This window comes from Salmo trutta, chromosome 29, assembly GCF_901001165.1.
Source record: "Salmo trutta chromosome 29, fSalTru1.1, whole genome shotgun sequence".
NCBI lineage: Eukaryota > Metazoa > Chordata > Actinopteri > Salmoniformes > Salmonidae > Salmo > Salmo trutta.
In genome coordinates this window covers 30,241,217-30,266,474 of record NC_042985.1, presented here as the reverse complement: position 1 = coordinate 30,266,474, position 25,258 = coordinate 30,241,217, and the positions used below count along the sequence as shown (strand labels likewise).

Here is a 25,258-nt window from a genome sequence, read left to right as displayed (position 1 = left end):
GTCATTATGGCCAAACAGTTCTATTTTTGTTTCATCAGACCAGAGGACATTTCTCCAAAGAGTACAATATTTGTCCCCATGTGCAGTTGCAAACCATAGTCTGGCTTTTTTATGGCAGTTTTGGAGGAGTGGCTTCCTTGCTGAGCGGCCTTTCAGGTTATGTCGATATAGGACTCGTTTTACTGTGGATATAGATACTTTTGTACCTGTTTCCTCCAGCATCTTCACAAGGTCCTTTGCTGTTGTTCTGGGATTGATTTGCACTTTTCGCACCAAAGTACGTTAATCTCTAGGAGACAGAACGCGTCTCCTTCCTGAGCGGTATGACGGCTGCGTGGTCCCATGGTGTTTATACTTGCGTACTATTGTTTGTACAGATGAACGTGGTATCTTCAGGCGTTTGTAAATTGCTCCCAAGGATGAACCAGACTTGTGGAGGTCTACAACTTTTTTTCTGAGGTCTTGGCTGATTTCTTTTGATTTTCCCATGATGTCGAGCGGAGGCACTGAGTTTGAAGGTAAGCCTTAAAATACATCCATAGGTACACCTCCAATTGACTCAAATGATGTCAATTAGCCTATCAGAAGCTTCTAAAGCCATTACATAATTTTCCAAGCTGTTTAAAGGTACAGTCAATGTAGTGTATGTAAACTTCTGACCCACTGGAATTGTGATACAGTGAGTTATAAGTGAAATAATCTTTCTGTAAACAATTGTTGGAAAAATTACTTGTGTCGTGCACAAAGTAGATGTCCTAACCGACATGCCAAAACTATAGTTTGTTAACAAGAAATTTGTGGAGTGGTTGAAAAACTAGTTTTAATGACTCCAACCTAAGTGTATGTAAACTTTCGACTTCATCTGTACATATGAGATGAGTAATGTAGGGTATGTAAACATTATATAAAGTGGCATTGTTTAACGTGACTAGTGATACATTTATTACATCCATTTTTTTAATTATTAAAGTGGCTAGAGATTGAGTCAGTATGTTATCAGCAGCCGCTCAACGTTAGTGATGGCTGTTTTACACTAGACATTGCTTGTTTTGTCACATAAACTGGAATTAGGCAAACTATTAGAATTTTAGCAACCAGGAAATGGTGGAATGATTTCTGCATATTGCACCTTTAATAGTAAGTTGAGACACTAACTGAGTAAAAAAAAATATATAATAATTGGTTGGGCCCCTTAAGTGACCACTTATTTCGCTTATGCCTGGAACCGGCCCTGCACTTTTGATAAATATTTCTGTCTACTGTGTGCTGCCTTGCCTACGAACACGGAACTTCAGCGCGTTAGAAATCCGAATCCAACACCTCCTCATGATCTGTATAAACCCCGTCCATGTCATTTTTCTCATCCAATGTGCTTCCAAACTTGCGAGAGCTACCCAATAGAATGTGTTTTTTTATTGCAAGACGTATGTCATGATTGGATAATTGCACTGTCACTTTAACCCAACCATGCACCTTGCACGCCTTGGCTACACTTCAGAAATCTGAAATTGGTGGTTTGACAAACTAGATTGTATTGTGTCTACATTAGCTAGTCTTTTGTCAATGTAACGTTAACTTTCTAACCTTTTATAACGATATAGCTAATCACTGAATTCAACATCGCTTGCGCTTCGTATCCACGAGTCAAGAGGCACCAACAACGGAGGATATGCCAGCCAAGCCAAGGTGGAAGTAGCTAAAGTAACCATATCAACAGACAAGACAGACTCGAGACTGGGGACAGGGGTAAAACAAAACGGATCTGATTAGGAATATGACCGCAAACTAGCAAGGGAAATTGTTATCTATCGCTAAAATAAGCGTTTACCACGTGTAACCTTATTTCAATGAGTCTAGTAGCTAGCTACAAAGAACGTATTGCTACCCTATGTTGCTATCTCGCGCAGTAGCTCCAATGATTAGCAGTTAAACGGTAGCGACTACGTTGAATTGCATTGGATAGCGCTATAAAGGTTAGCTAGATTAACGTTTGAAGACAGTATTTTCTATATACATAGTTAAGATCCATAATCAAGATGTATCATTAGGATGGCAATAGTTGCTTTCTAGTGTCTGACTAGCACTTTCAGTGCAAACAGCTAGCCAAACCAGTTTGGTAAATCTGTGTTAATGCAGTCAGGTTGCTAACGCGTTAGCTAGCTACTGTAGGTTTACGATTTGGTGGATAAATACACTTTTTCTATCTATCTTGAAACGATTCAGGGCCCACCAGAATCGTTCAGATATTTTGACATTGGACTCGTTAGATAACTAAATAATTTGGCACTTGCATGCTTGGCTAGTGTTTTTCCACGTTTGCTGTTGCATTTAGGCCACGTCGCTGCAGATGCATTTCATCCTCTGACAGCGTCGTTGGATGAATGCAAACAAGACTGTGCGGAAGAGGGAAGGCGCGTGAATAACTCTTCCCCACATTCCATGCAGCTAACTAATGCAAGAAACTCGTTTGGGGTTTGATACAAATGCTTTCTTTATTGACTCAGTGGCTGTATGTTTGCCGTAATTGAACGGCATGTCAGCTACCCAATTTGTTTACCAGTGGAAGCATAGGCTTATTTAGTTTTCTAGATCAATTATCGAATACATTTTGAAATGGTTGGCTTTGGCGCAAACCGACGGGGAGGCCGTCTCCCGTCCTTCATCCTGATCGCATTGATGGTGATCATTGCCATACTGTCTTTCAACTACTGGACTGTGTCCAACAAGCAAGGGAGCCTATTGGACGAGTTGGCAGAGGTGCAGACACAGGTGAAGCGGACCGACGCTGCGCGCAGTCGACTGGAGAAGCGCAACTCGGAGCTGATGGTGCAGGTAGACACGCACAGGAAACAGATTGATCAGAAGGATGGCGATAACAGCATGCTGGAGGGCAAGCTGCAGGCTCGTGACGCACTGATCAAAAAGTGCACAGATGAAAAGGTAGGTAGGACTAAATCCATCCATAGTACCTATGCTTCCTAGTTCCTGCCGATCTCAGGCTTATTAACTAACTGTGCCAGAGGTTTGACAGGTGGAAAGTAGCCTTGCACCTGCATCCTATTGTATTACAGTAGAGGGCTAAACCTGTGATGTCAACCTAGTGACACCTACCAACATTGGTAAAGGCTGAGCAGTCTCCAGCAACGTTTTGAATGCTCAAAACAAACACACAAGCAAGCCAAAGTTGAAAGTGTGTTGTCCCAGTGCATTGTTGTTATCTAAGCCTCAGATGAGTTTGAGGTACAACCTAAGTGACACATTTTTTTTTAAATGTACTTAACTCAAGGAATGAGTATTGATGTCATTTTAAATTTAGGTTATACTCAAACAATATTTTAGTTTAAGTGGTTATTTTGTCTGCTTAAGCTATGATAGCCATCAGATCCTTTGAATCTCAAAGGTGATTTCAAAAGCCATATCATGTAACAGCTAAACTCAGTTTTCCCCATCACAATAGCACCTGCTAACCTGGCATTGCAGTTTGCAAATTGTGTATTTGTGCACTTATATTAGTAATTTTACAGGAGGTAAAGTCTCCCTCCCTGCTGACATGGGGGTTATGAGTCCCAGCTGGGGCCCATCTGTGTGCCCAGGGCTGGGGATCAGCCTCTTTTTACCCTTACTACAGTCAGTCTGCCTCTCCCCTCCTTGTCCCAACCACCTCAATGTATGCTTATGTGCCTCATCAGATTGCATAGGAGGTGTGGCGAAAACAGCTGAGGGGTAGGGCCTACCTTTCATTAGCATTCTTCCGTACCCACACGGATGTTTGCTCTTCGGATTGTGTGGGCTAGCCATGCCCAAACCGGATTGTATATTTTAATTACAGCTCATTTCCTGAATGTTAATGGTGTCCAACAGTGCAAATCTTCTGTTCAACATGAGGGATGTCGTATTGTAAGACCAGTCCCAGATTTCCCCCAGCGTTAATCTACTCTTTGTCCCGTATCAGGATGTTACCAGTGTTAGGGTTGGGCGATGTCAACCTTAGTCCTATTGTGATTATGTACCCATAAAACATGCCCCTATTGCACCCCTCATAATTGTTTTTATTTTATTTTTTAAACGACAGTTGGGCTATAGCATGAAATTGAGTGCAACTCGATGAATCATGACGAAAGATCATGTTAAACGCCTGGACAGAGGCTAAGTGTAGGCAATGGCACATCTTTTCTAATATTCCTTTCTGTTTGATTTGACTTGGTGGAGGGGCCGAGCAGGTTTATGTGTGTCTGTGTGGCGCACATGATGAAGCAGTGACTGTCTGATGAGGAACGGTCTGTCTTGCCGTAGTGCGCTAGGTTATAGGCCCACATCATGGGCTGGCTAGACGCAGTCTACAGTCTTCAGAATTTGATAATGATTGCTTTATTTCTCTCATAAAATAATGGTAATTTTCCATGAAGAAAAAGCAAGTCCCACCAATTTAACTCTTTACAAGTGTTTTTGTGTTAGTGGAAGAAGTTTAAAATGTTTTAAGCCAAGCAGTTAAATATATTCAAAGTTAAATTTTGTCAAATAATTGGTCTGATTGCTTTGATATACTACACTATCATCCTTATTACTTTGGATTGTGGGGCAGTTAGATCACATATTTCTTCACAAATAACTAGAGATGCACTGATATGAAATTCTGGTCCATAATGATATCCAATATTTTCCTTGCCAAAAAAAAGTTATGGTAAGCATTCTAGTACAGTTAAATAGTTGAAACACAGAGACCAAAAAGTTATTTTGTTGGCATTTACGTTTGTTTCCATTACCAGTAAAACATAATCAAAACCTATTTATTTCACTTTCTTGCTGTGCTGTTTCGTTCATTTGTTCAGTCTCAACCAGGATTTCATCATACATGTCAAGCAGTGAAGTTTGAGCTCTGTCTGTCCGTGGCCTCTCTTCCTTGGTGCGCACTGTCACTGTGTCCGTTTCCACCTTGTCCGGCTGTCTAATATTTCACGTAAACCCTGTTTCTTGTCTGCATTGAAGTAGTGGTCCTTGTACCTAGCATCGAGCATCGTGGCGATAAGCGTAAAGAGGCTCAGAGAATGCCACCGAATCGCTTGTTCACAGCCTCTTGTAGAGTACTTTTGCAAGTTTTAACCCCACGGTCTGTCAGCAGTTTTGTTGAGCAAGCGTTACAATGCCACGACAGAGGCTATCACGTCTGCTGCAGACGCAGTTGATGTTATTTTTCGAGTCAGTTGTTCGATTGGAGCTAGGAGTGTGTTCATGTTTCAAACATGTTCTCAAATGTCATTGAAATAGCAGCAGCGGTATGAGAATCAGCACGTTCTTGAGCATGCAATACGGCTTTCCTCATTACGAAATCCTCATCAACCCACTGTGCTGTCAGACTCATCATGCTCATGGGGCTGACATCATCGCTGGTCCAAATGTCAGTCGTGAAGCTAATAGCAGTGACGCCCATAGCAAATAGCTCATGGATGTGAGTTTCAACAATACTGTGTAACTGCGGTAGGGCGACGTCTGGAAAAATATTGCCTACTTGGTAGTGTGTACCGGTGCTCGACCAGTCAGCGAAAGCCAACATCATCCACGACCGATAACAGTTGATTGTCTAGGGCGATGAATTCCATTATCTTGGCGTTAATGAATTTCACCTTTGAGTTGTCTCGCTGAAATTTTCGTAGTCTTTCAAATGGCTGCTCGACTTGAACTTGTTTAGTTGTTGGAAGTATTATTAGTATTTTTCTACTTTTGTTCTGTGTAGCTCTGTATTTTTTTGTGGCGTCATTACGTCATCTACGTTATATTGGTATGCAGGTCAGCTTTGACATCGGTTTTAAACATCAGCATTAAACTAGACATTGGGCCGATGTTGGCATTTTTAGCTAATATTGGCCGATACCGATATATCGCGCAGCCCTACAAATAACTACACTGGCTCGCCTACTACACTTGTATCCACTCTTTTACAATACCACAGTGTATATGCAAACTGTAATAATAAAGTACAGAAGACAAGGAGGCATTGTTCAAGTTTAAAGTAAATGTAAAGCTGCAATATGTACTTTTTGGGCAACCCTGACCAAATTCACATAGAAATATGAGTTATAGATTTGTCATTAATTACGTTTAATTGGGTGTTTCTCAAAATGCATACTACCATGCTCCGAGCGGTCGGAGGGTGAGTCCAAGTCAATGTATGCGAAACGGAGCACGGGGGGCACTTCTCAAATGCGTACTCCGTTTGTACATATTTTGAAGCATGCATCGACGCAAGCTTCAACGGAAAGTATGCACAGAAATGTGACGCAACCACATAAAAAATGATAGAACATTTCTTGAAATCCATGGCGGTCATTATTTGAGCTGAAGCGAGAGAGAATACACCGGAATGAAATGTTGCTTATTCACATCTTATATGTTGCCTGACTACAATTGTTTTTTTTTATCTTGATACGTTAATAAATACATGCTGTGTTAATTTTGGCATGTCTACCTGCCTACAATACCCACTGTTGTGTGTGTGTGGATTGCAAGCCCATAGTAAGTCAATAGGGCTAACTGGCTAGCTACTACTGTTAGCTAGCCAGATAGCCACAAATAATTTTTAGCTAGCTAGCTACCTACCTTGCATAACAGTTTTAGGTCATGTTTCCTGTTGAACTAGCTGGCTAGATTATTATGATTCACATATAGCTAGTTGATAAGTAAGTTTGCTTGGTGTATGTCTTGTTTCGTTTCTATTGTTGCCATTGTCCTGGCTGGAAGAAGGTTTAGTGGAGGTGCAGCATGAGGTTATAAAGTACTGCCAGTGCTTCTCAAATGCAATGTTTTATCCGTTCTCCACACTCTCGTCCTCACACTCTCGTCCTCGAGAACGTCCTCAGAGAATGCACTCGGAGCTTGGGTGTGGAGCACGGTAGCATGCATATTGAGAAACATCCATTTTCTCATGCTTAAGACTGTGCTCCCACATTGTTATAATTTGAAAGTTCTGGAAAGTTCCATGGCAGTTAATTCAACAGTGGAAAGTTGGCGAAATTACTGAAACAGCCGTATCTTTAAATCTCTACAAGATATTCCGATTCCAGATTTGAGTAGCAGAGAAGTAGATAAATATGTCATACCCTGTAACATTTTGTCTAACTTGTTGGGAAAGTGGTCAAAGTAGCTGATTTGTGTCAGTTACATTGTTTACAGTGAATGTGAAATCATAATTTCACAATGGGGTGGTTTAGCCCATACAGTGCCTTCAGTAAGTATTCACACCCCTTGACTTTTCCACATTTTGTTATTATAAAGTGAGATTGAAATGGATTTAATTGTATATTTTTTTTTGGTCAGCGATCTACACAAAGTACTCTGTCAAAGTGGAAGGAAAAATTCAAACATTTGTGGAACATTAATGTAATAAAACAATATCTTCATTAGATAAGTATTCAACCCCCTGAGTCAATACATGTTAGAATCACCTTTGGCATTGATTACAGCTGTGAGTCTTTCTGGGTAAGTCTCTAAGAGCTTTGCACACCTGGATTGTTCTATATTTGCCCATTTAAAAATACAACTTTACTAGCTTATGGGATGCATGTTTTGGAATATTTTAATTCTGTACAGGCTTCCTTTTCACTCTGTCAACTCCACTACCAAGGACAGGGTGTGTTAGCAACTGTCAGTCACACACTACATCAGGAATGTGATTTGAGTTACTGTGGTGGTAGTAGTAATCAAGCTGTATTAGCATAGCCTAGTTATGCCATTACTCCTCTCATTCTAGTACTGCTGAGGGGGCTAAAGGATAGAGAAGCAACACAATGTAATTGTCTGAAGTGCTTTGCTTTAATGTTTCCGTCTCCACATCTGCAGTGTGCATTGTGGGTGCCAAGAAAGACCACTGTTATTTTCCACACAGCAGATTTGGTGGAGAAACTGAAGCACTCGGTGTCTCTCTACAGGGAAGGTGACAGCATGAAGCTTTTATCCCCACAATGGCTGACATTGATGCTGTAATTACTGACACTCCTCTTCTGTGCATTCTGCCTCATTAAAGTCCCGAGCCCCTCTTTCCCTCCCTCTGTGGATTTGATTCAAGCCCTTGGTTCCTCCTGGAGAATCCACCCCTGTGATTTGATTGGTGGCTAGTGGCAACTGATGGGGATGTGAATCTCGTTTGTGGGGGAGGTGTTTGTCTCTGGGACAGTCATATAGAGGTGCCCGACTGGATACTATTCCCTCCTTAGCCTATAAATAACGCTTCCTTTACTCATTGAGCGGTTCCTTCGCTTTCACTCCCTTCAATGAACAAAAAGGAGCACATAAGGAATATCAGGCATGATAGCAGCCTAACACACTGACGTGACAGTCAGGATTATCAGGCACTATTCCACACGGCTATAAAATGTTTAGTGACTGGGCCAATGGAGCTATCAGAGAGAGAATCTTCTTTGGGAGAGACTAGTATTGAATTACACACATGGGGCAGGCAAACAAAGTAGGGATTTCTTTTGACACATGGTTACTTGCCACCCGGGAAGGGTAATCCCAGCCAGCAAGGCATCCTCTTGGTGTTTGCACCATGCTCAAATCGATCTGGTTTCTCCGGGCTGGGTTTGATGTTTTTGTCTTTTTGATGTTCATTTCATGCATTGAGGATGGTAGAATACAGTAGGTCTATGCAGCTCCTAGGTTTGATGGTCCTTTGCCTGTGTTTTTAGCAGCTGGGATCTCCTGTCCTTACACTTATGACAATTTGTTTTGCTCATTCTGAGTGGTTATACGTTTGGCTGGGCTGTAGAGACTTGGTCAGACCCCAGATAAGGGAGATGGTGTAATTGGGTGGAGGGCAGAGAGGGGCCTGTCTGGATCAGTCAGGGGCTCAGGAGGACAGACTCTCTCTCATCTGACAGATTCTCACTCCGTCTGTGGCCTCTCAGCCACTGAGCTGACTGGACCTATATGGCCTGTGTTGGATTTTGGACAGCTTGAGTGCTTTCAATTAGATATGCTTTGGTATATTCCAAAAGATGGGTATTGCAGAGATGACGCGCCGCATCTAACAAGTATTATTGTTCTATATAGTGAATGCATTTACTTTGTGCATGGTAGAGGAGAGGATACCAGGTATTAGGCTGTGCATGTGCAGTGGCTCCCTCAGTGACTAGTACTGCCAATGAGGAGTGCTGCGATGATGACTCCCTCTTCAGGTCATTGGGCAACACTGGGCGCTGAGCCGTCTCTTTATTGTGGTCAAGGGTGGGGGGAGGGGAAAGACGGGACAAAGGAAAGCAAACTGGACAAATTAGGATTTTGTCTCCTTTTGAAATACGCTACATCTGGCAACGGTGTATAGTATAACCATTGCAGAATTTGACAAATATGAAACTGAACACAGGATGTATACATAAGTTAAGCTCATAATGCCTTTGTAACAAATCCACAGATGTTGAGCACAGAACGCAAATACCTACTCTTATTTGGTGTAGCATAATGTTGCCTCAGCCTCGCCTCTCTTTTTTTTACTGTGTTCTATTATGTTCAATACAACGGTAACTGTATACATAAATACACGTTAATACAGCTCAGGTGTTTGTGTGGCCACGTAGGCGGTCTGTCAAAGTTGCGTATATGGACACACAAATGTGCAGAATACAGACATGTAGACTCTTCACGTTCTCTGTCCCTCTAAGCATGCACAAATAGCGCCCTGGGGATGGCCTTCAGTCCTCTGTTTCTCTCCCAGCTGCATTTCCCATTCACCTCCTCCCCTCAGTCCCCTGAGATCAATGCTTTGCACCCCTCCCACCGCTCCCTAAATCTACCTCAAAGCCACAGCCGCTCTCCTCTGGTTGAGGCAACAAAAAACACTTGGGATTGAATTTTGTCTTTGTACATGTATGAAAACAAATGTAATAACCCCTTAGCCAGTCAATGTGTAATGGGCCAATAGCGCATTGTTCTGACTATAAAGTGGTTTCACTCCAAGTAGTCTGGGGGTGTAATATGCATTTCCAGGTGTACAAAAGAGCAGTCACAAAGTCAATCGAAAATCAATCCAGTTTATTACAAGTTGCAACAGGGAGACACTAACACAGAAGCAGAGAGAATGTCTAGCTGGCCTTCTCTGAGACGGCCCTTATATCCTGAATAGCAGACAACTGTTCTTTAATCCCGAGAGGCTATTGGGAAGTCAAAACAAAAGGCATGAACTTGGTCAGCTGCTACAGAATACAATCGTAATCAGTGTGTCCTTGTACCTCCAGTCTGGCGTCAATCGCTATGAACAGATGTGAGTTCAATCCATAACATACAGCATCCAGTTTAGTGACATCAACCCAAGTGTCACAGAACACTAGAAACCATTTCTCTATTACAGAAAGAGAATGTATAACTATGCTAAACATTGTGTTAATCACTCTAAACTAAATGTGAACTTTATTCTCTTAAATATTCCTATTACAGTGAGACATAGATGGGTCTCTCTCCATCAGGCTTCATTATGAAGGGTAGAGGAGATCTAATGAAGGCTGCTGCTCTGTGGTCTGTTCTGACTGCCTCAGCCTGGCTGTTCCTTAGGATCTCTTCCATCTGATCTGACTTACTATCTGGCTGCGGATGGTCCTCCAGTCACTCGGCTGGTCAGACGCAATGAATGAGATGGGAGTGTTTTGCAAGCAGACTTTTCACTCAACAGAACCTTTTTTATGCAGCTAGATATCTCTGCTGTTGCCGAGGTGACATTTGAAATGCTATTGCATCTGAACATGGTATCAAAATGCTGTCTTTCCAGTCAGGCTAGTTCAGCCATGTAATAATGTAGATGTCCTGTTAAACCGGTTGTGTTTGGAATTAAGATGAGCACAAAGAGTTCTGCTAACAAAGTGTTCTGGTGACTTTTCCTCAGGCAGATGTTCTTTTCTCTCCTTTCCAGATGAAGGTGCAGGGTGATGTGACAGCACAGATGTCGGAGATTGTACGGCTGAAAGGTAAGAGCAGACACTGGCCAGCAGAGGGCACACTTCTGTTGGAGTCTTAAGGCTAGGCTAGCAGAAAGCAGTATGGGCTTGTATTACCACAGATGGAGCCTGTAGCAGTAACAGCAGTTTTCTTAAAACATCTTAACAGCACTAACAGCATTATCTCAAGTCCCCCGTGTGCCAAGTGGACTCTAATGCAAACAGATTTGCAATGTTGTCATTCCTAGTTTCTTTATTGAATGATTGTCCAACACTAAAGCTGTAGCCTGATATCACTGCATGGTTGAAATTGCATTTGTCCATAGAATATGAACCCTAAGACTATAGTGTGTTATTTGGGGTGGGGGGGGGGGGTGTAGAGCAACTGAAGGAGCTGAAACAGGAGTTTATGAGGCAGGAGATCCAGCTGAGGGAGGTGAAGAAGAACAGCACCAACGTGGAGAGGAAGCTGGAGTATGAGAGGTACCGAGAATGAACTCTCAATACATCTTTCATGTTTTTGCGCTAGGCTCTCAAAATCACAGCAAAGTTGAGGTTATGATGACTATCGCACCGATATAGCCATTGGTGTGAATTTTGACAAGCGCTTCATTGCTTTTCTCTAACCAATTGTTTGTGTGACTGATAGTTTGCAGTGTGGGCGTCAAATCACACAACTAATGGACGAGTATGAAGAAGCTAAGAAGACCCTGGAGGAGGAGGCGGTGAAGCTGAGAAAGGTGAGGCCCTCTGTCAGAGCACCTAGTCATGATGTCCCTGCCTTTCCTTCCCCTGTAATGTAAGTGGTTGTCTACCACCCCCTGTTGGTGTTCATAGATCATACTCTCTGTGGAATGTCCTTTGTCCTGGATGTCAGCAGTTCTGCACTTAGTCATTGTGACTTTGTGGCTTACCCAGCAATAGTAAAGGTGATTATATTAATCTCTCCCCTCGGTCTTTTTCCCTGTCCCTCCCTCCCTCCCTCTGCAGAGTGTGCTGGATAGCAGGAAGGTCGGCGCTGCAGAAGGAGGGACTGAGGTGGAGACAGCAGGAGAGCACCCAACTGTGGCCACACACCAACGAGACACTGACCTCAAAGGTAACATTACAACCAGCTCATATTGCCACATTCTGCCTCTGTAATGTTTCAGAGCTAACCCACCCTCTCTCCCTCCACCCCATCCATTCTTCTCTCCCTCCTGGCATAGATTTGGGCAAGCCTGGCAGTGATGCTGGCATGCCTGGTATTGAGGACAGTGAAGTGGGAAAAATAGATGATGTGCAATTTGGTGAGTATTTATTCCCTCTGGTTATTCTACTTTTGATAACGATTCTGGCAGTAAGATTAGTGTAAAATATCATTGTCAAATTTCAACTGGAACTGTCCTCCTCCCCTCATGCTCTCCAGCCCTGAAGAAGCCAGCCATCACCCAGAACCACATAGAGATACCTGATACTGGGTTAAGAGAGGTGGGGGCCGGTATGGGAGCTGGGGCAGGTGAGGGGGCTGGTCGAGACCTCTCTCTGGACCGGCCTGTGCTCCAGATCCAGGACAAGGTCCTAGGGCTGGGGATGGAGGGACGAGCGGGGGCCCTCCAGCAGCAGCCCCCCCAGGCGGTGGCAGACAGACCCATCCTCTTTGATGAGGACAACAAGGCAGCCATCCAGGCAGATGAGTTCGGAGAGCAGCACAGACCGCTTAGAGGTATGTCAACTCAAACTTCACACACTACATATTTGCATTTTCAGTTTACTTTATTAGCTTTGCTGCCCAGAGACAAAGCCAGTTATGCAGTAATGCTTTAGTGGTGACATGTTATCGTGTGTCTGTCATTGAGTTCGAGACCTGAGGCCTTGGCACAGCTCTGACTGGGCTCTTAATGGCTGTGTGCAGCAGAGGCCCTGCTGCTCTTGGCCTCTCTTCAACTTCACACTAGCTGCTATAAAACGTGAGCCATGCTTGCTTCCTGTTTTCAGTTCAGGTTTTTTTTTCATGGAATGTTTGTGTAGAAAATGGAGGGAAATGTATTGTTGGCACAGTGCTCTGCTCTCTGTTTGGCAACCTCTGTCTTTTTTAAAGGTGATTCATCCTTTTCTCCCGGAGATTGAAAACATGCTCCTTCAGACTGTAGGCTAGCTCTCTGTGGAGGAGCACATTCCGTACTACAGGAGAGAGTGCACCCTAAACCTCTCTACTGTACATTAAAAATGAAAAGCCCAAAAGGGATGACCAAATTTCAGGTGAAATATTTCTAACAGAAAAAAAAGTCATTATTGATGCTACCTCTGGTTCGCTGTCTCCTTTTAAGCTCCTGCCAATGTGATGAAAGCAGATGGTGTACAGAGGAAAGGGGCAGGACTGCCTCTGCCTCCTAACCCTGCCCAGGTGCCCAACCCTATAGAACCTCGGCACGCCAGAGACCCCAAGCCTGCTGAGCCCCTGCGTCACAGACAGAGTGAGTGCCTCCAAAGGCTGGTGGGGATGGGCGGGGGAGACTGAGTACCTCTCAGTATACAGGAGATGTGACACATGGAGACACCGGTTGTCTTTCCCTTGTCCTTTAGCTGCAACGTCCCAGAAGAAGAGCTTCTCTCACTTGCAGATGTGTCAAGGTTACAACATAACCTTTACAATTCTAAAAGCTATTTTTGAACGCGCTCTACAGTCTGAGCCCTATCTAGAGTTGTTTTTCTCAAGGCTGCGTTAGGTCTACTATAAGCGGTTGCCTTCCCTAGCTATCAGGGTTTTAACAAACCTTCCTCAACACTACTCATGAAGTCATACATATTAGAGGTGCTGTCGCCACAGACTGAAAGAGATGGCCAGATGCCAGAGTGCGCACACAGTGGGAGAGGCCGCCTGACTTCAAGGGTCTCAGGGTGTTCCTTCCTGCTGCCTGCCTGGCTTCAGCTCTGCTCCCTCCCTCCGCTGCCTACTCCAAACAATACCCCAACCAGCTGCCCTGCCAGCTACCCCTCTCCTTGCTTCATCTTCACACTCTCTGCACCACACACACACTCGTCGTGTTTTCCTCCCAAGTTCCTTTACACACATCACTTCATTGCCAATGACTCTTTTTGTCTTCCCAAAAATCCCCTTAAACATATACACTATGCCTCCCTCCCATACCTACTGTCCAACCAATCACCACCTCCTTCATCCCCTCTGTTTCTTAGTTTCATCTTCTTTCATTCACTCTCTCCAGCCTTTCTCTTCTGACACTGTCACAATCTCTTTGCTTCCCTCCCTTCCTGATGGGGCCCTTCTCTGCCTCTACAGGCCGTTTCTTTGATGAGAACGAGTCCCCTGTAGATCCGCAGCACGGCTCTAAGCTGGCGGACTACAATGGGGATGATGGGAACGTGGGTGAGTACGAGGCGGACAAGCAGGCCGAGCTGGCCTACAATGAGGAAGAGGATGGTGATGGTGGGGAGGAAGACGTCCAAGGTGAGCCAGGCCAGGGGTCTTCAAGTCCAGCTGTATCACCATTTCTCCCTCCTCCACTCCTGCTGTCCCCGCATTAGACCGAGTACCACCAGCTCGGCCAGAGCTCACAGCACCCTGAGTTACCCACCATTCCTGTCTCAGGAACATCCATAACCAACCGCCCCTCAGGGTCTAAGCCTGAGGACTGTTCAGTGGGTCATTTTAGGCTGGAGGGCAAGCCTCCCATCATTGTATACCACAGTCAAGCCCTATACTTCTACATGTGGGTGGGGGCACTTCTCCCCCTCAGTGACTTATGGTTCTTTGTGACTCCAATGTCTGCATGCCTCATCCAGCCGTGCGCTTCCCCACTATCTGTGCTCCACCACCTGTTTGTGCCCACTGGTCATCTCTGTGTACACCTTCAGTAGATGCTGTGTTTGGGTAGTACTTGAAGTTTTTAAATGCATGTGCGTTCTTGTCTTATCATTATTGTACGGCTGTCATTAATTTCTCCGCAACAGGTTAGGTTGTGAAGTATTTTGTGTGTTTAACCTTTTTAATGGACCAGGTAGATCCATGTAGGTCCTTAGTCATTTAATCACTTGATATTGACATTTTATAACAGCTATTGTTGTCCCTGCCATTGAACAGGCTGTGATAAAAGTAGTGTTAGGAATTCTATGGCCAATATGGGACCAGACTAATATGTACAGTGTGTTGCTCTTCTATGGCGCATTCCTAATCATAATCTTTTGGGATTTCCTAGTGATAATCTTTTGGGATTTCCTTTTGAAATCTATCTAGCAGATGTAATGTAGGGATGAGAGAGATGACTACTCCCTGATTTTGTTCTGTCGTCAATCTCCTTTCAGATGATGAAGATCGAGACATGCAGGGAGACCGGGCAGTGGACTATGGGAAGAGACGGCAAGCCATCGACATTCTGTAAACCTTATCAACTTGCTCTAGGATCTGGGATAGAAAATTCGAACAAAAGCGTTTATTCCTCCGCATTGTTTCAATTATGCTACGGATGTCATTCTTAGGACTGGTTGAAATCACAAAGTTGTTTTTAGGTGCGTCTCTTATGGCAATGGACAATTCTGAAGATACGATTACAGATTATTATTCCATGAAGCAGTTTGACCTAAAACCATGTATCATTAAATCTATAAAACAATTCATGATAATATCATTCTGTGCAGCCGTTGACTTGGAACTATATTTGTTTTAAAAGTTATTTGGTTTTAGAATTCCTTAGCGATTACATTGATATAATGTACTTTTTTTTTTTTTCTTCCCATGACCGATTTATGAAGGCTTTTGTTTTGTTTACTACTTTGAATGAACTGTCAGCTGTAAGAATAGACTGAAGTGGTCTGGAAGAGCCAGTTTGGGCAGAACCTCGCTGTCTTGGATGACTGTTGCTGACCTGATCACCTAGACTGGCAGGCATGGCATATTGCTTGAAATTGTCAACATTAATTTGACTTGTCTTTACCTAAAAAAGGAATATGTTTCCCTTTGATGTGGGACAGCTGTTGCTTGATAAAGAAAAAAAACTGAACTATTGCTCCAAACTGTGTCAATGAATTTGACAGGACAGTTTCTTTGGCACTTTCTTATTGTTGGACTCTTGTATGGACGCCCACACTTCAAACACAGCTGCGCCAACCAACGCAGCGCTTATGCCAAGGACTTCTCATTGTTCACCTTATTTCTGTCAGACATACCACTCCAAAGTGCTCATTCTGTCTTACAATTATGCTGTTGCTATTAATGCATGTAATCTTTATTAATCAACCTGAAGAACGTCTTGAAGCTGGAGGCAATACTTAGACCAGTTTAGAATTAGGAATCCTGTGGAAGACTAAATGCAGATCTGTCCTGCTATTATGAATGGACTACAGTAGGCATAGATGTACATATTTGAATTGTTTCTATTTTAACTGTAGGACTCAAAGGACTATTCTTCCTTTAAATAATAAGCATAATCAGTTTTGTTTGAAAGTTGGTGATTGTTTTTTTATTTTTCATATGGAAGGTCGGCATATTGAATGTACACTGCTGATTTGGTTTTTCAAGATCATAATGTAATGAAGATATTTGGGTAGTTAATTGTTACAAAACTGAACAACTTAGATGCTAATAGATAAAACTGTGGAACCTGGCCCCACCAAGTTTTCCCTCGAATTCCAAAGTGTTACTGATCTGCTGTGGATTACTAAAAGCTGTTGGTATCACCTGATCTTGGGGGTAATTTATAATTTCATACTGAAGAATAAATCATTAAGTGGTCATTGATACAAGTAATTAAACAATTGTTTCTGTTTCCCCCTGAATGCCTTTTGATCCATGATTTGTTAACAATATATATTTTGTTCTCTAACCTCTTGGGAATGTGCATGTGAACTGTACTTTACCTGAAAAGGTGACTGATTGGCAATGGGAAAACTGCATGTGATTGTGGCAGGGATGTTGGCCCATGTTGACTCCAATGTTTCCCACAGTTGTCAAGTTGGTTCGATGTCCTTTGGGTGGTTGACCATTCTTGATACACACTCGAAACTGAGTGTGGAAAAACCCATCAGCGTTGCAGTTCTTGACATAAACCTTTGCGCCTGGCACCTACTACCATACCCCGTTCAAAGGCACTTAAATGTTTTTGCCTTGTCCATTCACCCACTGAATGGCATACATACACAATCCATTTCTCAAGCCTTAATCCTTCTTTAACGTGTCTCCGCCAATTAATCTACAGTGATTGAAGTGGATTTAACAAGTGACATAAATAAGGGATCATAGCTTTTGCCGGGTCAGTCTTATGGAAAGAGCTGGTGTTCTTAATGTTTTGGATACTGAGTGTATACTAAACTCAGCAACAACAAAAAACATCCCTTTTTCAGGACCGTGTCTTTCAAAGATAATTCGTAACAATCCAAATAACTTCACAGATCTTCATTGTAAAGGGTTTAAACACTGTTTCCCATGCTTGTTCAATGAACCAAAAACAATTAATGAACATGCACCTGTGGAAAGGTCGTTAAGACACTAACAGCTTAGATGGTAGGCAATTAAGGTCAGTTATGATACTGACAATTTTTATTTTGACCGCTCCTTTGTTCAGGGACACATTCAATTTCTGTTAGTAATTTCATATCTGTGGAACTTGTTCAGTTCGTCTCAGTTGTTGAATCTTATGTTCATACAAATATTTACACATGTTAAGTTTGCTGAAAATAAATGCAGTTGACAGTGAGGACGTTTCTTTTTTTGCTGAGTTTGTTAGTGCTACCAGAAGCCTCTCTGTTGTAATCAAATCACCAGATTATTTTGATTCAGTTCAAATGGCCATAAAGCCACCGTAACATTTCTAGTATTTTCAATTAATCAATTACATTTTAATCAAAGCCAAACTGCTATAGACCTATATCCATCCTACACTGCCTTTCTAAGGTCTTCGAAAGCCAAGTCAACAGATTACCGACCATTTCGAATCCCACCGCACCTTCTCCGCTATGCAATCTGGTTTCAGAGCTGGTCATGGGTGCACCTCAGCCACGCTCAAGGTCCTAAACGATATCGTAACCGCCATCGATAAGAAACAATACTGTGCTGCCGTTTTCATTGACCTGGCCAAAGCTTTCGACTCTGTCAATCACCACATCCTCATCAGCAGACTCAATAGCCTTGGTTTCTCTAATGATTGCATCGCCTGGTTCACCAACTACTTCTCTGATAGAGTTCAGTGTGTCAAATCGGAGGGCCTGTTGTCCGGACCTCTGGCAGTCTCTATGGGGGTGCCACAGGGTTCAATTCTTGGGCCAACTCTTCTCTGTATACATCAATGATGTCGCTCTTGCTGCTGGTGAGTCTCTGATCAACCTCTACGCAGACGACACCATTCTGTATACTTCTGGCCCTTCTTTGACACTTAACTACCCTCCAGACGAGCTTCAATGCCATACAACTCTCCTTCCGTGGCCTCCAACTGCTCCTAAATACAAGTAAAACAAAATGCATGCTCTTCAACCGCTCGCTGCCTGCACCTGCCCGCCTGTCCTGCATCACTACTCTGGACGGTTCTGACTTAGAATATGTGGACAACTACAAATACCTAGGTGTCTGGTTAGACTGTAAACTCTCCTTCCAGACTCACATCAAACATCTCCAATCCAAAGTTAAATCAAGAATTGGCTTCCTATTTCACAACAAAGCATCCTTCACTCATGCTGCCAAATATACCCTAGTAAAACTGACCATCCTACCGATCTCGACTTCGGCGATGTAATTTACAAAATAGCCTCCAATACTCCAATCACTGCACCTGTACATAGCCCACCTATAATTTAGCCCAAACAACTACCTCTTCTACTGTATTTATTTATTTTATTTTGCTCCTTTGCACCCATTATCTCTATTTCTACTTTGCACTTTCTTCTACTACAAATCTACCATTTCATTGTTTTACTTGCTATATTGTATTTACTTTGCCACCATGGACTTTTTTGCCTTTACCTCCCTTATCGCACCTCATTTGCTCACATCGTACATAGACTTATTTTTCTACTGTATTATTGACTGTATATTTGTTTTACTCCATGTGTAACTCTGTGTTGTTGTATGTTGTCGAACTGCTTTGCTTTATCTTGGCCAGGTCGCAATTGTAAATGAGAACTTGTTCTCAACTTGCCTACCTGGTTAAATAAAGGTGAAATAAATAAAAAGCTCGTTAGTCTGCATAAAATACCCCCAAATATCAAGCAATTGCAAGTAAAAACAAACAAGGTGAATGGAGAAAAAATCTACAAAATACCCGTTAAGGAAGAAACCTCGAGAGGAACCACACTTATGGGTGTTCGGGGGATTCAGGACCAGGTAACGGTATGTACTGTTTTTCAAATAAAAGGGGTGTGAGTAATGTGCCAAAGCAAAGGAAAAAATGTGTTATATTACGCTGGCCCGTGTTGAACCGGGCAATGGCCCGGCACGTCATCAGGTGAAAGCGGGAGGGGAGAGCGCCCTTCTCAAATCAAACAGTAATCTGCGCGGCTTGGTCATGTCAGCATGGTGCATCGTCCAGAAACATACATCTCTTTTCCATAAAATAAATGTTTGAATTTTCAAACTAGGTTTTCATTGGGAAGGCAGGTAAAGGGTTTTATCCAAAGCAATCCCCGTTGAATGTGAAAACACAAAAAACGGACTTATAACTAACGTCACCTTTGTTTTGAACAGATTTCGCCGTCCGCCAGAGCGGGGCACCTGGCTCACGCCCGGAAGCAGCCCGGTTCCACCATGAATGCAATCACTTCACCCGAAGGCATAGTCACTTCGCCCCCACCTACATGTACAGATTACCTCAACTGACTTGGTACCGGTGTCCCCTGTATTATAGCCTCGTTATTATTATTACTTTTTATTTTAGCCTACTTCGTAAATATGTTCTTCTTTAACTCTACTGTTGGTTAAGGGCTTGTCAGTAAGCATTTCACGGTAAAGTCTACACTTGTTGTATTCGGTGCATGTGGCAAATAAAGTTTGATTTGATTCAAACTCTTCTCACCGGGGTACACGGGCCAGAAAAACGAACCACCTCATTGACGCCTCTGGCACAAGCGGTCCTCTGTCATCCGGGTATCTGCATCGAGAGAGTGTGGGTGAGGAGGCGGGAAATGGCGTCTGTGAGCACATCGCAGTATCAGCTACTAGACGGTTCATAAAAACAGCAAAGCAGAGAGGAAACAAGAAGAAAAAGAAGAAGCAGCTGCTGTCCGCACCGTAGCAGCCAGCAGTGCTTGATCAGTCAACTCGTTTTGGAGATACTGTGGAGTACTGTAAAGTAAGTAGGGATTATTTCAAGCGTCTTTCGGCATGTGTGAGTGACGTACAAATAAATATGTTCCTTTCTCGCCCCCAAGGCATGGACAACAGCAATCTACAGTAGCTAGCCAGCCAACTTAACCCTCTGTCTTGCTAAAATCTCGGCCTCCTGGTTTGCTAACATGTAACCATTTTGCTGCGGAAAATTACTCAATGGTTTTGTAAATTTTGGGTTTATTTCTTGTACATTTACAACAGTCTTGGTTAACTTGCCTAAAACAGCTAATTGACTAGATCCATGTTGCCAAGCTAGGTAGCTAACCAGCTAGCAAAGTTTGGGTAGTGCTAGCTAATTAAGTTTTGCTAATGTTAGTTAACGTTAGCAACTAGCTAGCTAGTCAAATTTGTCTTTGGACAGAAGGGGCTAAAATATTGCTTGTCCAGCCTCTCGCAACCTAAGTTTAATTTCGTTAGATGTTCTAACAGCTAACTGCATAGCTAAACCGCTAACATTTCTCAGTTGAAAATGGACAGTGGGGAATGGCAGGTACAGTAGCTAGTTATCTAGGTACTGTGTTTTGCTAGCTAGCGAGCTAGCCGCCACGGCTAGCTAACGTGAACTAACCTCGCGCGCTGTTTTCGAACGATGTTTGTTACTTGCTAGCAGCTTGCGAATTCGCGTGATGTTTAGCTAGTAAGTTACTGTTGGCGTCCTGTTTTTACGGCCTTCTACCTGGACACGAGTGCTCGGTAGCAAGCTTTAATTTCCCGCCCACTTTGTGTATACAAGCCTCTTTAGGGCTGGCCGTCCATGGACATAGAAAAAGTTAGTTGGTAATTAGCTCTGGACCTTTTGAATTGCAACCAGCATTGGCCCATTACACGAAGGAATCCGAAACATTTTGAACAGTGACAATTCGATTAACTTGCCAGAAGACTGTCTAGTTAGCTAACTAGCTATTTCAATGAAGTGTGCGTGGTGTTCCCACTTTCCACTCATTTTGATCGACCATCCATCCCCTCATCTAACCATACCTTCCACATGTAAGGGCTGTTCTTAGGCAAGAAGCACCGTGGAATGCTGGGACACGGACCTTAGCCGCTGTATATTGACCATATTTCACAAACCCCTGAGGTGCCTTATTGCTATTATAAATGGGTTACCAATGTAATTAGACCAGTAAAAATACATGTTTTGTCATAATCGTGGTATACGGTCTGAAAAACCATGGCTTTCAGCATTCAGGGCTCGAACCACACAGTTTAGAATTTCTTTATAGTAGTATGTAATGGTTCCAGCTGTGGTATCAGACCGTATACTACGGACATGACAAAACATGTATTTGTACTGTTCTAATTATGTTAGTAACCAGTTTATAATAACAATAAGGTGCTTCGGGGTTTGTGGTACATGGCCAATATACCACTGCTAAGGGCTGTATCCAGGCACTCGTGCATAAGAACAGCCCATAGCTATGGTATATTGGACATATACCACACCCTCTAGTCTTACTGCGTAAAACCTCTTAAGGGTCGAACCCTTTTTTTCCCCACATTTGAGGGGTGGCAGGCAGGCACAGCAGGGGTTCAAAATGTAGAACCTAGTTCATACATTTGAATATAAAAATTGATTTGATCAAACATAACTATGCTACATTTTATTTCTGGGACCCTCAGGATGACATCAGAGCAAGATAACTGAATGTAAGTACATGATTTACCTTCAGAGGTGAATGTATCAAACAGTTGCCGTGATACATTTTTGTTGTTGTTGTGCACTCCTCAATCAAAGCCATTTTGTTTCACTGTAATAGCTACTGTAAATTGGACAGTGCAGTTAGATTAACAAGAATTTAATCTTTCTGCCCATAAGGCAAGTTTGTCCTGGGAAATGTTCTTGTTACTTGCAACATCGTGCTAATCACATTAGCGCATGTTAGCTCAAACGTCCTGGGGGGCACCGATCCCGTAGAGGTTAAATATACATGGGTTTTAACTCTAAAATATCTTTGTTAGTTTACATTTTATGCTCCCCCAATGCAAGATCAACATTTCTATGATTCACTTGGTGGGGGAACACATTGCCTGTAGTCTACTGTACATGGTGGGGGAACATATTGCCTCTAGCCTACTGTACATGGTGGAACATATTACCTGTAGCCTACTGTACATGGTGAGCTGTAAGTGGCACTATCACTTTTTTAATATGGAAAGGGCTGAGGAAATTTCTACACTATTCACAACATATTGACACAATTAGTCTTTATAGAACACAAATGTAAATTCATCAGTTATGTGGAAATATGTATTTGCGTGAACATTATCAAGCCAGCAGCAGATGAGCAAGTGAATACTCTCTTCCCCCTCTCCCCGGTTTTAGCTTTTTGTCTACAGTAGATGGCTAGGTATAGGATATTTACTAGCCCGCACCAGTGACAAACGTAGCTATGTTATTGACATATGGCAGTACACAAACAAAATCGACATCACTTATTTTGCTTGCTAGAAATGGTCACATTCATTCAGATAGGAAGGAAGAGGATAGCTACAGCTGAAGTGGGAAGTTTACATACACCTTAGACAAATACATTTAAACTCAGTTTTTCACAATTCCTGACATTTAATCCTGGTAAAAATTCCCTGTCTTAGGTCAGTTTGGATCACCACTTTATTTTAAGGATGTGTAATGTCAGAATTAGAGGTAAACCAATTAATCGGAATGACCGGTTAATTACGGCCGATTTCAAGTTCACAACAATCGGTAATTGCCATTTTTTGGCACCGATTATGTCCGATTACATTGCACTCCAGGAGGAGACTGCGTGGTAGGCTGACTACCTGTTATGCAAGTGCAGCAAGGAGCTACGGTAAGGTGCTAGCTAGCATTAAACTTATCTTATAAAAAAACAATCAATCTTAACATAATCACTAGTTAACTACACATGGTTGATGATATTAGTAGTTTATCTAGCTTGTCCTGCGTTGCATATAATCAATGCGGTGCCTGTTAATTTATCATTGAATCACAGCCAACTTCGCCAAACGGGTGATTTTAACAAGCACATTCGTGAAAAAAGCACTGTCGTTGTACCTAACCATAAACATCAACGCCTTTCTTAAAATCAATACACAAGTATGTATTTTTAAACCTGCATATTTAGTTAATATTGCCTGCTAACGTGAATTTCTTTTAACTAGGGAAATTGTCACTTCTCTTGTGTTCTGTGCATCAGAGTCAGGGTATATACAGCAGTTTGGGCTGCCTGGCTTGTTGCGAACTGTGTGAAGACCATTTCTTTCTAACAAAGACAGCCAACTTTGCCAAACTGGGGATGATTTAACAAAAGCGCATTTGTGAAAAAAGCACAATCGTTGCACGAATGTACCTAACCATAAACATCAATGCCTTTCTTAAAATCAATACACAGAAGTATATTTTTTTAAACCTGCATGTTTAATTAAAAGAAATTCATGTTAGCAGGCAATATTAACTAGGCAAATTGTGTCATGTCTCTTGCGTTCATTGCACGCAGAGTCAGGGTATATGCAACCGTTAGGGCCGACCTGGCTCGTTGCAAACTAATTTTCCAGAATTTTACATAACTATGACATAACATTGAAGGTTGTGCAATGTAACAGCAATATTTAGACTTAAGGATGCCCCCCGTTAGATAAAATACATAACGGTTCTGTATTTCACAAAAATAATAAACGTTTTGTTTTCGAAATGATTAGTTTACGGGTTTGACCATATTAATGACCTAATGCTCGTATTTCTGTGTGTTATTATACTATACCGTAATTTTCGGACTATTAATTAAGCGCACCTGAATATAAGCCGCACCCACTGAATTTTATTTTATTTTGAACATAAATAAGCCGCACGTGTCTATAGGCCGCCGGTGCCTACCGGTACATTGAAACAAATTAACTTTACACAAGCTTTAACGAAACACGGCTTGTAACAAAAATAAATAGGCTATAACAAAACACGGCTTGTAACAAAAATAAAAAATTAGCAGTAAGCTTTAGTTGTCTTTTTGCACTGAGTTAATTCCTCACGCTGCTGTTTCCAACGTCTTATCGACTCATTAAGACCAAGCTCCCGTGCAGCAGCTCTATTTCCTTTTTCAACAGCCAGATCAATCGCCTTCAACTTGAAAGCTGCATCATATGCATTTCTCCATGTCTTTGCCATGATGAGGGTGACAAAATGACTACCGTAATCAGAATGATGGGAAGTTTGAGAGCGCTCGATTTAATCTAAACAGTAAACAAAAAAGTTGTTTGACCTTAACCCGTTCGGCAATTTCATTGGTCTAATGAAAGCTTCATGCCGCCAAAAAACTGAGCACGTCACAGAATTATTATTATTTTTTTTTTAATTGAAAGCGGGAAAAATCCATATATTAGCCGCGTCATTGTTTAAGCCGCGAGGTTCAAAGCCTGGGAAAAAAGTTGTGGCTTATAGTCCGGAATTTACGGTAATTCAGTCTATGATTTGATAGCGCAGTCTGTCTGAGCGGTGGTAGGCAGCAGCAGGCTCGTAAGCATTCATTCAAACAGCAGCTCTTCGCATTGAAGCATTGCGCTGTTTGACTTCAAGCCTATCAACTCCCGAGATTATGCTGACAATACTAAAGTACCTATTAGAGCATCCAATAGTCAAAGGTATATGAAATACAAATGGTATAGAGAGAAATGGTCCTATAATAACTACAACCTAAAACTTATTACCTGGGAATATTGAAGACTCATGTTAAAAGGAACCACCAGCTTTCATATATTCTCATGTTCTGAGCAAGGAACTTAAACGTTAGCTTTTTTACATGGCACATATTGCCCTTTTACTTTCTTCTGCAACACTTTGTTTTTGCATTATTTAAACCAAATTGAACATGTTTCACTATTTATTTGACTAAATTGATTTTTGTTGATGTATTAAGTTAAAATAAATCTTCATTGTTCATTCAGTATTGTTGTAATTGTCATTATTACATATAAATATATAAATTGCCGATTACTCGGTATTGGATTTTTTTGGTCCTCCAATCGGTATCGGAGTTGAAAAATCATAATCGGTCGA

The 25,258-nt window shown here is 42.3% G+C and overlaps 2 protein-coding genes across 4 annotated transcripts in view; both read left to right on the top strand.

Annotated features, from left to right (window-relative positions):
* Positions 1-1,453: 1,453 nt before the first annotated feature.
* Positions 1,454-16,691, top strand: golm2 (golgi membrane protein 2). 3 transcript variants are annotated; one of them, XM_029721704.1, is made up of 10 exons: positions 1,454-2,940; positions 10,895-10,949; positions 11,300-11,402; positions 11,569-11,659; positions 11,910-12,018; positions 12,128-12,208; positions 12,328-12,624; positions 13,229-13,375; positions 14,200-14,286; positions 15,222-16,691. In XM_029721704.1, the coding sequence occupies exons 1-10, from the start codon at positions 2,614-2,616 to the stop codon at positions 15,296-15,298; spliced, it is 1,374 nt and encodes a 457-aa protein (XP_029577564.1). In that variant the 5' UTR covers positions 1,454-2,613; the 3' UTR covers positions 15,299-16,691. The 3 variants fall into 3 exon arrangements, with proteins under 3 accessions (XP_029577564.1, XP_029577563.1, XP_029577565.1); XM_029721703.1 differs by having other exon boundaries at positions 14,200-14,367; XM_029721705.1 differs by lacking the exon at positions 14,200-14,286 and having other exon boundaries at positions 1,456-2,940.
* A 3,252-nt stretch (positions 16,692-19,943) lies between these two features.
* ctdspl2b (CTD (carboxy-terminal domain, RNA polymerase II, polypeptide A) small phosphatase like 2b) overlaps positions 19,944-25,258 on the top strand; it is a 28,703-nt gene continuing 23,388 nt past the window's right edge. The window contains exon 1 of the mRNA XM_029721702.1: positions 19,944-20,191. The gene's annotated coding sequence lies outside the window, so the exon portion shown is untranslated. The remainder of the gene's footprint in view (positions 20,192-25,258) is intronic.

Bases quoted from the DNA above. Each gene is read 5' to 3' on its own strand.
- golm2 (XM_029721703.1), top strand. From the start codon at position 2,614: ATGGTTGGCTTTGGCGCAAACCGACGGGGAGGCCGTCTCCCGTCCTTC. The intron at 2,941-10,894 runs GTAGGTAGGACT...TCTCCTTTCCAG, and splicing joins AAAAGTGCACAGATGAAAAG to ATGAAGGTGCAGGGTGATGT. The intron at 12,019-12,127 runs GTAACATTACAA...CTCCTGGCATAG, and splicing joins ACGAGACACTGACCTCAAAG to ATTTGGGCAAGCCTGGCAGT.